This window comes from Centroberyx gerrardi, chromosome 7 (genome assembly GCF_048128805.1).
Source record: "Centroberyx gerrardi isolate f3 chromosome 7, fCenGer3.hap1.cur.20231027, whole genome shotgun sequence".
Taxonomy (NCBI): domain Eukaryota; kingdom Metazoa; phylum Chordata; class Actinopteri; order Beryciformes; family Berycidae; genus Centroberyx; species Centroberyx gerrardi.
This window is the reverse complement of record NC_136003.1, coordinates 18,903,718-18,918,140: the sequence shown is the minus strand read 5'-3', so window position 1 is coordinate 18,918,140 and position 14,423 is coordinate 18,903,718. Positions and strand designations below refer to the sequence as shown.

General features: G+C 42.4%; 1 protein-coding gene across 1 annotated transcript in view; it reads left to right on the top strand.

Moving 5' to 3' along the window:
* Positions 1–2,529: 2,529 nt before the first annotated feature.
* LOC139909048 (ras-related protein Rab-26-like) overlaps positions 2,530–14,423 on the top strand; it is a 52,959-nt gene continuing 41,065 nt past the window's right edge. The window contains exons 1-2 of the mRNA XM_071895971.2: positions 2,530–2,718; positions 5,734–5,844. Of these exons, the coding sequence (XP_071752072.1) occupies positions 2,530–2,718; positions 5,734–5,844 (300 nt within the window). The remainder of the gene's footprint in view (positions 2,719–5,733; positions 5,845–14,423) is intronic.

Below are 14,423 nucleotides of genomic sequence, written 5' to 3'. Positions count from 1 at the left end.
GAATACAGACTGAATTAATTGTCAGCTATTAACCTTAACCCGACCTGAACTGAACTCTTTGAGAGTATAGCCTGGTGTTCTCCCTGCTACACACTGGAGAGGTCAGAGGTAATACAAACTAGCTTTAGCCTCCTGTTGTTGTGGTCAGGACATAAAGTCTCTTCTAGTGGCTGGACTACGATCTGTGAACATATTCTAATGAGCCTGGACAGCCTGGCACTTGAACAGAAAGGCAGTTGTATCATACACTAATTCCATATTGCATAACAAACTAGATTACAGAGGGGAAAAACAAAAACAGCATCTCATTACTGGGCACAAAGGATCACAGTCTAATCAGAATATGCTGCTGTTCTTTGTTGCAAATATAGTCAATATGTGGACTCCAGAGTGACATCCACTGACTCTCCCAGTTTGAAGGGTGACTTGTTTTATCTTTATGTTATTGATTATAACTGGTGTGCGGTAGGAGTCAGGGGGAGGCCAGCATCAATCTCCTTGACTGTTTGCGTTAATGGTAACTGGCTGCAGTTTGATCACACTACCAGCCTGTTGACACTCTGTTGTTGGAGGCTAGAGGACGATGGCTGTCTTTGATCACAAGCATTAATGACGCAATCATGGTGTAAAGTGGCAAGAACAATAGTGTTGTTGGGAAGTTTGTGAGAGAATGGCCTTAATGGAAAAGTAGTAAAATTAATGAGTCCTCTGCAAAGCTCAGTTGGTGTAAAACCACAATGGTAAATAAACAAGCATCTGAAGATCCCGGTCTATGGTCAGTGATCCACTCCAGCTTGGCTTCTGTACATTTGGATATTGATAAGTCATAGATTTGTAGACCTCAAAATCTGGTATGAGGAAAGCAAAATGAACTTGAACCTCATCTTGCAGTTCCCCAACCTCCCTTTATGACTTTCTATCTTATATTGCCCTCTTGTGGCGCGTTAGAGAAATCACATCTCCAGTCCACTCCACAGGTGGCCTCAGTATCTGGCTCTGTTGATTCCACGAGATGAGAAAGAGTCATGAATTGCAGTTGAGCTTTTATAACATTTTATAGGAAATGCCCATGCAAATAGAGAGACAGAGGGTGAGCTACCTTGATTTCTTACATCATCCAGACTACATCTGTCTATTAGGTCATGTCATGGCTTCTGATTCAATTAATAGACGTGGGCTACAGTCCTGATAAATACCGGTTGTTCAATATTTATATCATTATTCAAGGTTCACTATCTAATTATTGCTTTTTCAGAATGTTCTTGCCCATAAACTAGATACACAATTCTCATTGAGGCATGTATTGGAAAATAAAATAAAAAAAGAAAAGAAAAGATAGGGTGATAAGGTGACATGAGATAAGATGAGATAAAATAGTAAATCATGGATTAAACACAACACAACAAACAGAACGTTTCAAGAACTATGTGGAAATGCTTGAATGAAAGGTATTGTAAAAAATGAGTTATGTCATCATGAGTAGGCTATGCACAAAATAACAATCAACATACTGAGACAAAGAAAGTGAATTAAAAATATATGCGGTATAAAATAAGTGAGATATTCTAAAATTATCGAGATATTTGCAATATACACAAATGAGAGAGAATGTGGGAATATGAGGAACACAAATATGTGAATATACATTATGTGCAAAATGACAGAAGGCCATACATATGCACAGAGAGTGTGTAGGCGCGCGTTGTCACAAAAGGTTTCAAGTTTCTGGCACGTTTCAACCTAGTACCAGTAAGTGTTTTCTCAATCCCCAGCTTCAGTTTCAGAAGGAGGAAAATCGACCCCACATTTTTGCGCAGAGCCAGCCAGACACTTGCCAAATGTTTTTCAGCACCACGGACAGCAACCTGTGCCCTCTATCGCCCTCATCTCCAACAGCAAACCATAAACCCGTCCTGCCACAGACATATGATTATGATTCAGTTGCATCCTGAGCAGTTTAAGACACTGTTTGATGCTGACACTTGCTGATGTTTCACCATCAACTACTTCCACAAATTCTGTAATAGTCCACTGATATCTTGTTTGGTATGTTTATAAAATTCTAGAGATAGAGTTAAAGGCTTTTCTGAAGTAGCCTACATCTTCAAGCTTTGCAGCCCCGAAAGCCAAGTGCAGCGCGCTCCATCTCCTGGATGATTTGCGCTCGCGAGGTGGAGTTTGTTGCAGCCCGTCGCATCTAATTGCTGCCGCTATAACGCGCTCATAGACTATACTACTGCTGAGGCTGTGAGCAAGCCGCCAGGAGGAGCGGAGAGAACCCACAACCGAAGCGACTGAACAGCGGAAGCGAGAGCACGTTTTTTTATTTTGGGACATTTTTTTGCAATTTCACCACAACTTTTCGGAGAGAGGTGCCGAGGATTATGCGTTCAACGCGCAGGTGAAAAAGGCAGATTTGAAGTTCGTCGCCGCTGCAACTTTTCGGTCCTACCTTGTGCAGATTTAGACAAGACTGTTGCTTTGAGACTGATTGAGATATTGGTGAGATCTGTTGCAACTGAGTGAGAAATGTCTCGTAAGAAGGCGGTGAGAGGCAAAGCTGCCACCAGTAGCCCGACGGCAGGCAGCCCCACCGGCAAAGGGAACGGGAAGGCTGTGAAGAGCAGCCCGGGCAGCATTGTTCAAGGGAACGGTGTGGTCCATCCCAGCAGACCCTCCATCAGCAACAGCAGCGAGTTTTACGACATCGCTTTCAAGGTAAACTGCACGGTCGCAAACACACCTGTATGGATTCACTAACATAACAAACTAAACTCACATAAAAGTAGCCTATACGTTCCCGCACAACAAAGAACTTCAGTCCTTTCATTTTAGAATACAAATAGCCTATCACAGAAACACTATATGTCCCTATGGGGATATTAAAGGTGATGTATAGTAGGCTATAGGATAATGTTACCATAGGAGATATTAAAAAAATACCGTAAAGGTCATTATAAACTCACTACTGAGCATCGGACATACACACGAAGTCTCTATAGGAATATTGCAGGAACATTATAGGCTAGTGATTTTTGTTTTGGCCAATAATGACTCGATTTGAAAGATAACGGCAGAGAAAAAGAAAACCTGTATGGATTAGTCTACTTTAATCTGTGCCAATGTTGTGCTGTTCAGCTTTCATTGCACGACGTTTTACAAGAACCTTTTATTCATTAAACAGCAGTAAGCCCCTGACACCAGTGTCAATAGAGAGGATCGAAACTCCTACGCAACCTGGAAAGGTGCACACACACACACACGCGCGCGCGCACACACACACACACACACACACACACACACACAATCAAAACAAACCGTTTGCTAGTGCCGTGAAACTGGTTGAAAGCACGTTTTGCTCATTGCAAGATTTTGCGCTTGTGCTTGATAGTCATTACAATGGTTTGAATAGGCATTTTGAAATTTCAGCGCTTTTTTGGATTGTAAATTTGCCTTGCGCTCGTCCAAGTTTGCATGAACTAACTCAGCTGTCCGTCCCCAATAGCTACATATTGGACAGTTTGCCTTATCTATCTGATGTGGTGGGCACTTAAATGCTTGGGGACTTGCAGGGCAGATGCACAATGTACAGGATCGATTGGTGATGGCTGGTATAGTATCTCTCTCTCTCTCTCTCTCTCTCTCTCTCTCTCTCTCTGTCTCTCTCTCTCTCTCTCTCTCTCTCTCTTTCTGTCGTTCTCTCTGTCGTTTCCCCCAGGGCCTTAAAGCTTTTACCACAGCACACACACACACACACACACACACACACACACTGATCCTCCCTGTGTACTCCCAACATAGCTTCAAGGGACATGTGCCACCTACAGTATGTTTTTGAAGCAGCTGTTTGATATGACTGGATGATGGCCTTGTTTTGCTCGTTTCACAGAACAATTTAATTGATCGTTCCTTCAGTGACACTTCATACTCTATCTTGTTATGATGTGACAAGTGGCATATAGCCTACCTGTTAAGTCAGAAGCCCAAAAATATTCACTATTCTTTTGAGGTTATGTATCTGAAGTTAGAATAGCCTGCTCTATGTATTTGGGTCTAGTTTGACAGGTTGCAGAACTCAATCCCACCTCAAATTGTTTGTCTCTCTTTTGTCCTTAGAGGACTGTGCTGTGGCACCCATCGTTATCAGAAACCACTACATGTTCCCAGACCCCTACACTCTCACAAAACAAAGTACTGGAAAGTACCAAAAGCGTACAAATGCTTATCGCTGGGGATGTACTCTATGAGGGTACAAATATCGTATCCTTATGCTCCATATTTGTACCCTTGTTGCCTTCCCCTCTAAAGGAACAATTATGTACCCCGAGTGTCAAAAATTGTATTTGATGCTTTAGTACAAGAATGAACCCTTTGAAAAGGTACAGGTGTGTCCCTTCAGGGGTACCACCCCAGTGACAGGCCATTTTGTACGTTAAAGTGACAAAAGCGTACTTTCAATTTCAAAGAAATCTAATACAAATATGCACCTTTGGGCACACTTGTAATGGACCTCCTGCCCCTATTTCTGTAGAGAGACATGCAAAACATGTGATTTGTAGAGCATTATGCTGAATTTGACCTTTTAATGAGAATTGTGACTAGGCTGGGTAGTATCTGTTTTATCACTGATGTTCTACATTGAGGCAATGTCTGTATTTCAATTACACACACCTAAAGGCAGGCACTATGATTAACAGCGACAGACCAGGTACTTCCTGCCCACCGTTAACTCCCATTTGGATGATGTAGAGCTGGTTGAAGGATAGGGGGCAGAGGGAGGGCGGAGGAAGAGAAGAGAAGAGAAGAGAAGAGAAGAGAAGAGAAGAGAAGAGAAGAGAAGAGAAGAGAAGAGAAGAGAAAAAAAGAGAAGAGAATAAATTGTGGGGAGAAGACAAAGTGGTCAAGAGCGATGAAAAGCAATATTCAATGGAAAAAGAGGGAGCAAAGGGGAGGAGATGGTGAGGCCTCAAGAGATATTACCTCCTCTGCCACAGTCTGTCATATCCCTCCATTCTTCTTCCTCTCTCTTTCATCACCTCCTCCCTCTCTCCTCCCGCGAGGCACTTCTGATTTCCATGGTCCAGGGCCCACAGTCCCTCAGCTAACCTGATAACACTAATCACATCAAACCTTTAACTTCATCACAGCTCGGAATAAAAAGAGGAATGCACAACTGTCTGTTCAGCAGGAGTCAAACACATGCAAGTCTGTGGCATGTGGCATATGTGCATACACATGCATGCATGCACATACGTAGGACAATGCAGTGGTTGGATGCATGCGCACACACACACACACACATACACACACACACGAATGCAGGATCTAAGGACAACCACTTGTGTCCAGAAGGCCAGATGCCAGTCGTACACACATGATCTTCACTGGCCAGGCACCAAAATACGAGGACTAATTCAGTTTAAATGATCCAAATGATCTGGTTTTAATGAGTTTAAAACAATCAGATATTGATATCAAACCAAACATATGATCAGCTGCTGCTCAGTCAAGTTTAACTGTTTCTTCTTGCTCTCTTGTGTTCTTATGTTTCTTTGCTTATTATTCCAGGTTTGTCTATCTGACATTTACCTTTATCGACCAGTCAGAGTGTCTGGACTTGGATAAGGGGAATATGCTCTTGCTGTACATTTCTTTGTGCTTGTTGGTTTAACCTCCCCGTCATTCCTGGCTGCTCTAGCTGACTGAGTTTTTCCCTCTGGCTTTGCTGTGCAGGTGATGCTGGTTGGAGACTCCGGTGTGGGGAAGACCTGCCTACTGGTCCGTTTCAAAGATGGAGCATTCCTGGCTGGGAGCTTCATCTCCACTGTGGGCATCGACTTTAGGGTGAGTTTAAATTATTGGACCCAAAAACACACAGGCTCATACATGTACACACACACACAAATGCACATACAAGCCCCTCACATGCACACGCACACACACTTGTAGGATTTGCGCTCTTCACAAAATGGGGCCATATCTATTGTAAGTTGTAATGGGATTTTTTGAGCAAAGCTATTCAATGTCTTTATACGCCCCAGAGCTATGAGTATTTCATGTGTTACAGGTCTCATAAGATGGAATATTGATTTCTTAAATTAGTTTGACATGCTTTCGTTTTGGAAGACTCCCTAGTGGATAACCATGGCTCTCGTGCCAGTTTCACGGTCCCACATGGGACCATGACTAGGGAAACTAGGGACACCTTTAGGAAAGAACTTGGTCATCTTTTTCTGATGGGCCCACTGGGGTGTGTGTGCAGCCTGCCCATCTATTAGGCAGAGTTAGGAGACCTCCTAGGGTGACACTAGGGCCCAGGGCAGCAGAAATAGGCAACTACCTGTCGCCAGCACCTCCAGTAACAGCACTGAGTGATTAACATAGCAGCTACTTATTTATTAATGTATTTTTTATTATGGATATTGTATGCCTATAAAATGTGCAAATGTACATAAATTAATTCCATCAAGGTAAACCAACCAGTTTTAAAATGCTATCTAATGTTAACGCCATTCTAAACCCTGGTCATTATCACATGTAACATGCAGCATTTTTCTTTTTTACCAAGGGCTGGCATGGGTTGGCCCTGTGTGTGTGTGTGTGTGTGTGTGTGTGTGTGTGTGGGTAGATGAGTGTGTGGGTGGATGGGCAGTTGATTTATTTACTTATGTAATGGTACTTATAACGCTGTATCTTTAGTAACAATGTACAGTTAGGCCTATCCAAGCAAAGCAGAGATACAGTTTTTCTCCAGCTATCTCTGCCTGCTACATTTATTAGTAATGGAAAAAGTACAAAACTCATAAAGTTTACTGCTTTTTTGTCATATTGACTTATTATTTAATTGCTGTATGGCACTGCGCTGTGTGACATGAATGATTTCATCATCACCCTCAAAGCGCCCTTTCTCTTCTGCATGGTTTCTTGTTAAATGGCTCTGTTTTTTCAACACTGGTGTGAAGTAGACTTATCCAACTTACAAGGATCCTTCCTTAATCATAGTTTTATTTCTCATATCAATGTCATTACTGTGAACAATAGTCTTTAATAGTTTGCATGCTATTCATGATGTTCAGAAGTGTGTTCAAAATTATCATACACACACACACACACACACACGCACGCACAGCATATATGTGTATACATACAGTATATGTAAAATTACCCAAGGTAGTCACAGTATATTTTGTGGGATCATTTATGCGAGTGCACACATCTGTGCCTTTGTGTTTGTTTGAGAGGTTGAGGTTCCTGAGGGTCCTCAGGATCAGTCTTCCTATGGGAGGGCAAAGAGGGGGAGGTGAGGGAGGAGGGAGAGAGAAGGAGAGAGGGATGAGGGAGTGAGAGACAGGAAGTGCTAGGTATTTTTAGGAAAGACAGTTCTGAGTCTATTTAGGCGGTGGGAAAGCGAGGCAATTTGCCTCATATGGGGATATGATCCATTCCCACTTCAAAGCTGCAGTGAGAGGCTATGTTTTCTCTCCTCTTGTTTGTTGTTGCCTCATCTTGTTTAAGTCTCAGCATGTTTTCAGGATTACAGAGCTGCACCGCCGCCTTGTTAGGCTTAAAATACAGCAAATCAGGATTAGAACGGCAACTCTGCACAAATTGCATGTAATTCTAAAGACAGGAGGTTAAATTCAAAGAGGAAAAGGAAAGAAAAAATAACCTAATAACATTTATTCAATTTAGGTTTTACCTTGTTCTGATCTCTTTTTCAGTTCTATTCTGGCGTAATGCATAGCAGGCAATCACTGTTCATTTTACACGAAAAGTGCAGTCCTATGGCACATCTGTGGTGATGACATACAGTATAGACCTAATTAGTTATTGTTTTATGTGAATGTGATCTCAGCTCTCTGGCTCCTTAGATGATCAGTTGCCTTCATCTTTTGTGTGGAGAGTACAGTAACATCAGGCTACCTGGGTTAATGTTAGCAACTGAACCAAAAATACCTAGCATATCACATACATAGAAGCACTGCTTGTACTACAATGTACTTTATTATAAATTGCCAGAGAATGTGTTGTCTTACCATCATAACATTTTTTAATTGTTGCCATACATCACTGCATGGAAGCAGTTCATGCAATAGATGAAGGTGAAGATGAATAGATGAAGAACCAGAAGTCTCTCACTCCTTTGCATATGAAAATGATTAACTTAATAGTTTAATAATACAACTTTTTTTCTTTTTATTAGATACTGTTCAAGAAATAATCAGACTTTCACGGTACTCAGGCATAGAGGAGTGAAGTCACACTGACTCTTGAGGTCCACAGTTCTGTCTTGAGCCATGCCACGGTAAAAAAAAAGAACTTGTATAAAGAAGGCCTACGCGTGCAAACGGTGGTACAGCAAAGTCCAGTCCATCAGTTGCCATGGTGATGCAGGTGCTAACCGACAGTGTAAGAGGCAACGTGACTGGGATCGGCCAGGGGGCAGAGCTTGTCTTTGGGCTTGATTGCCTGGTGTGTGAAGTGCTTGGCTCATGACAGTCAGAGCCGCTGGTGATTTTGTGCCTCAATCAGAAGGTCATAAACAGTAGGTGAAAGGCAGCAGGTGGGTGTAAATGACTCCTGCCGCCGCCGCCGCTGCTGCTGCTGCTATTGAAAATTTTGCTGTTGCGCTCAAAGGAAAAAGGACCTCTGATGTGTTCTTCGTCCAGCAGCTGGCTGTTTAATGGTTTGTGCTGATGACATCATGTCTAACTCCAAAGAGGTGAAATATGGTTTGTAACACACATACACACACATGCACACACACACACGCATACACACACACACACACACACACACACACACACGCACACACACAGACATGTGGAAACACACGCACACACACACAAGTACACAAAGTTCACATACCACTCCTGTGTGCCATCTTAGGACATTTTCTCCTTTATTGTCCCCATTTCTCTCTTTACTCTCTCTCTCTCTGACACATCTAATCACCCCATGTCACTTAGCTGTCTTTTGACTGATACTCTCTGCAGCTCCATGCAAGAGATCCTGGGTTCATGCCCTTAGTTTAGGACCTGCTAATGGACTGTGGAACACAGGCTTAGTCCCATGGGAATCAGAAGTAGCAACGGAGGACTACAGAGAAACCAGCAAATGGCTATTAGAGGACTCCTTGAGGCTGGTCTCACTTGGAAGCTCCAGCACTGCAGGGATTGAAATATTAATTTCTCTATCACAGATAAAAGACTGATGCAGGAAGCAGGACAATTAGTCACTGAATTCAATTCATTAATGAAATAGGAATTATGTCAAATCACTAAAATGATTATTAAAAGACAGTGACAGTGATTTAGGCTACCAACGAGGAGATGGCTGCTTGCCACACCCCCAGTGGGACAAATATCATTTTGATAATTGTTCTTCTTTGGATACATAATTCATTTTCCTTGATGAAGGTGCATCAAAACAGTGATACATTATGACAGAGGCCACTGAAGGTGGCTGAGAGATTTGGGGGTTCACGCTAGTTTATTCTCAATTCCTGTTGCTCAGGCACTTGACACTTTCTTAACACTTAACTGTCTGCAGCCACCTGGTGCTGTCTCTTGAATGGAGGGAAACTTGCTTCATTGCTAACGTAGTCATGCCAGTCAACACTTGCTGGATCAGATTCAGAACCCGTGCAGCTGTAGTGAATTAGGCTACCAAGTCTATCAATAGACTTACCAAACTCTTCAAATAATTGACATTTCAACCCATCTATCTCAATGTGCTGCAGGCGGGATGCACACACACTCAAGGACCAATTTCAATCTTCCACACTGTAATTGTCCACATCCATCATATTTTGAGTTTGCTACATTTTCCTGTCAATTTTCTCTCTGGCATGCTATTCAGCATTTTATGCATATTTTGTGCTAAAACAATGTGTGATGCATTGTATATTCTCATAAACGTGACCTGAAGAAAAACGCCAACCCAAACCCCACAGTCACAAATATTGGTGGGGGGAGTTAGTGAGTTTATTTCAGCACCAAACATAAATAGTTCCAAATGTTGTTTACCAAAAAAACAATATTGTCAACCTGAGAGGCGATTCTGTCCCAATGACAACCATAAAGGGTCAAAATTACCCCCATTAGGACACAAAAGCTTAAATGCAATTTCTGCAAGAGTCAAAAAAGAGGAACATAGAGATAGCGGAGGAGATGGAGAGAGAGAGAGAGAGAGAGAGAGAGAGAGAGAGAGAGAGAGAACAAGAGGGAGAAGGGAGATGCAGAAAGGCCAAGATGTTCTGAAGGAAGCCAATTAACAACATTACTCTGACAAGCCTTACTCTCATTTCCGATGTGAGTGTCAGAAAAACAACCTCTCCTGTTGTCTTCCTTCTCGCACTCTACAGTCTACCTCACCTCATCACAGCGGTGAGAAGTAATCCCTCAATCCCTCTGTTGACGTAAATGCAGTGGTGGGGAGAAGGGCGGCCCTCTTCACCTCTAGTGAGGGACAAGGGAGCCGCTCCCAGCTGTCAGTTACACTGTACCAAGTGACAGGCGCCTTATGCAACCAGACATTTCACCTCTCTGCCCCCTGGGAGAAGATAAACATTCCCCATTTGACTCAGGTTTCAAAAGATGCCTTTGACATCGATGGGTCATCAATGACTTTTGGCTTTTTCAGCTTTGGACCAGAGAGAGGAATTGAAACGCTCTCAAAAAACTGATTAAAATCCATCATTTGTGTCTTCCATCCCATTTTCAGCAGCTTTTTTTTATTTATTTGTGTAACATGGCAATGCCGCCTTCACACTGAGTTCCACTGATTACTATTCCACTGGCTGGCTTGTTGCCTCTGTTCAGGTTTTCACGGGAATGACAAGAGGTTGACTTTTACTGCTGCTGCTGCTGCTGTCCAGTCTTTTACTGTGACAATGTCTCAAACTAATGTTGTTTACTGCTCAGCCTGCTTGCATTGGTGCATTCAAGCAGGGGGAAAAAACTTTGCTTTTCTCCACTTCTGCCATTCTGCAGTCTAGCTTGTGTGTGGTGCTTGACCGAGTGTGTGTCTGTGTGTGTCGGTGTGGGTGTGTGTGTGTGTGTGTGCCAGACTGACACTCCATCCCCAAGTCTGATTGAGATGCATGACCACCCTTGACCTCAGTGGCCATTCCTCCCCTTGCCCCTGCCTGCATGAACATCATGTGCAATAGCTCAACCCGTATCGGCATGTGTCCAGCAATATTAAATTTTTCCCCATGAACTAGTCACAGATCCCATAATTTATCCCCTACCTTCACATCTCATATGGTGGGCATGGGCTCATCCACCAACTGACCACATGCAGCCCAGAATAGATGAAACTTCAACAACGCAGCTTCCCCTCGCAGTTGATTTACTTGGAGCATTTTATCTAGCAGCGGTTCATAAAATGTCCCTGACAGGTTTAAGAGACAAGGATCAGAGTTGGCCCACTAATACATCTCACCCTGTTCATCATCCATATTGTGCAGGATCTTTATCTTAGTGATTTAGCTTTGCACTCTTACACTACAGAAGGCGTCTCAGTGAGCTACAGCTACAATGGAAGGGCATGAGCAGTGTTACGTCACTGAATGCGGGTGACTGGGCCAATCTGAGAGAAACCTGCTAATTGTCTCTCATATCAGATTAGAGCTGGGGTGAGGTTTGCTGTTGTTATTGTTTTTTCAGGGAGGAGGTCGAAGGAAAGCAGGAATCATCATTTTTGTTCAGCCTAAATCAGTTACAGAACAGCAAAATGCACCTGACTCATAAATAAAAGTATATAAAAAAAAAAATCAAAATATGGTTTGAACATTTGAGTGATAGTTAGCCTAGATAGCCATAACTTGACTAAACTGACAATACATGTTTTTAACCAAAGCTGTTACAGTGATTACATTAGTTGAGATTGTTTGTTATGACATCGCATCTTGTCGCATGCTTTGGTATATTTCATGTCTGTTCTTCCTAACGAGTATAGCTTTTACCTTGTCAAATTTATATGAAATATAATCCAATTAGATGCATATATATATAAATCATACATATAATTTGCTTAAGGCTGCCTGAGAGTGCTGGAGGCAGAGATACTGAAGGAAGGAAGAATGAGGCAACTGAGGCAATGAAGGTTAATCATGGTAGTCTACACAGGTGTATTTGGGTAATTGAAATCTACTTCAAACAGAAGACCTGCCCCAACATTCGTATGATTAACACTGGCTCCTAGAAGCTGCAGTCACACAGTTTTATCCCTCAGGCTGAGAGAGACTCTGAGAGCAGGTTATCTATCTTATTTAGGATTACTTCGGTGAGGCTCACCAAAAAAAAAAAAAGAAAAAACAACAACAAATGGAAACTCGATGATTTACCTTGTGTGACCTAACCTTTTCATGAAGTTAGGACCCAGCAAATCTGCCCTAACTTATGTATCAGGCTGTGTCTGCCCGTCTAACTGCTCTTGACGATACTTGATGATGCATCTTCTAACTTTGAAAGGCTACATCCAGCTATCCTTACAAATTACACTGATTGGCCTAATGAGGGCGTTATAATTAAAGGTCAAATTATTTAACTCAAACATAACACCAGAAACCACTCGTCTGATTTTGACAAAAGGCATGGCGCTTTTTGGCATCGTGTTCTGCCGTAAAACATTAGACTGATTGGCCTGTAAAAGGCGCTACAATTAAAGGTCAAAATTTCTAACTTTGAAAGGCCCTAACTCCATCACTGTGCACCACTTCGCCCTCCTCTGCCCTGGCCGGGCTACATGGGCAACATGCTAATAACAGAGCCCCAGGGCGCCAGCTGCAATTTCATCCCTGTTAACCTTGATCAAAGACAAATACGCTGATTTCCCTTTACCACAGAGAATGCACCTCTGACTACATTTGTATTTTTATACCATAATGAGGCATGCATCAAAATTTATTTCTACACTAACGCTAAAACAGTAGCCACAGATTCTATCATTGTGTCAAATGTCCTTCATTGTCTTGGGTGAATTACTGCCCAATACAGCCATCTATCATTTTTCCATTTATCTATTTATGAACATTATAAGCTGTTGAATAATTCAAATATGTCTGGTCTGATTATGCAGGCAACGCAGAAGCTTTTCTTGACACGAGGTGGTGTGTGTGTGTGTGCGCATTAAGAAGGGGATAAGTATGGGTGTGTTGAGTGCGGAGGATGAGGAGAAGAGACCAAAGGCAGCAGCCAAAGAGAGAAGTGGCAGGAAGGGTCTCATTAACCGAGCGACGGAGGGGAGGAATCAGCTGTAAATGTTGGCCTAATACTTTGAGTAGCAGACTGGCAAAGGGAAAACACACCGAGACACATATATACAGAATTATCACACATGCTACACTCTTCAACAGTATAATGAGGAGTTGAGTGTATCCCTGCATATATCACATTATAATGAAGACTCCAGACTAGGGCTGCAGCTATCGATTATTTTAGTAATCGAGTATTCTACCGATTATTCCATCGATTAATTGAGTAATCGGATAAGAAATACTTTTGCTTTATTAAAGAGCAATAGTAAATATACAAAAGAGAAAAGCTGTCCGCACGAAGCTGTCCATACGACACTGTGATTTACTGAAAACGAGGTGAAATAATAATTATTATTGATATTTATTACTAGGCCTAAATATCATACAAGTTCATAAGACTGGCTAATGTACATTTATTTACTATGTTGAAGGGTTGCCCTACACCTGCTGACCCTACTCACTGCAATCAAACTAAACTGAATATACCTGCTGTATTGGACTGGTGCATTTTAGGCTCCAATTGCTACTTACACCACCTGATATTTTGCATTCTGGGGTATTTTATGCATCACTGTGAGGGGAGTACGTGTGTGTGTGTGTGGGGTGTGTGTGTGTGTGTGTGTGTGTATGTGTGTGACTATCATAATAATAACATGAATGAAGCTCAGGCTTTCACAAATTGACTGCAGCATTTTATTTTCTGTGGTTATTTTCTTGAGCAAAACTTAGCTAACTTAGGGACATCATAACTAGCCACCATATTGATTTACGTTCTTAACTAGCCATTACATATAGCCATAATTAACGTGCATTCTTTACTAGCCTTCATCTCATCCCGTTTTAATATTAAGTGCTGACTCCGCCCACCCGGCCAGTTTCGGCGTACGCCGGTAGCAATTACAAGTGGACCCTATCCTACAGTCCCTGCTCTCAGCGGAGGGAGGGAGCTACGCTGTGTGGGAAGCGCTGTGACCGTCAGACCTCTCTGGATTAGACAAGCAAGTAGAGAAAACCAGCATCAGCCGAACCAATTTATTGCCAAATGCTTTGGGATTCAACACATTAACATTGCTTCCCATGGTCAGAAAAAGTCGGCAGATTTGTCGCTAGTCGCTTTTGAGAAATAAAGTCGCCAGGGGGGTCTGAAAAGTCGCTAAGT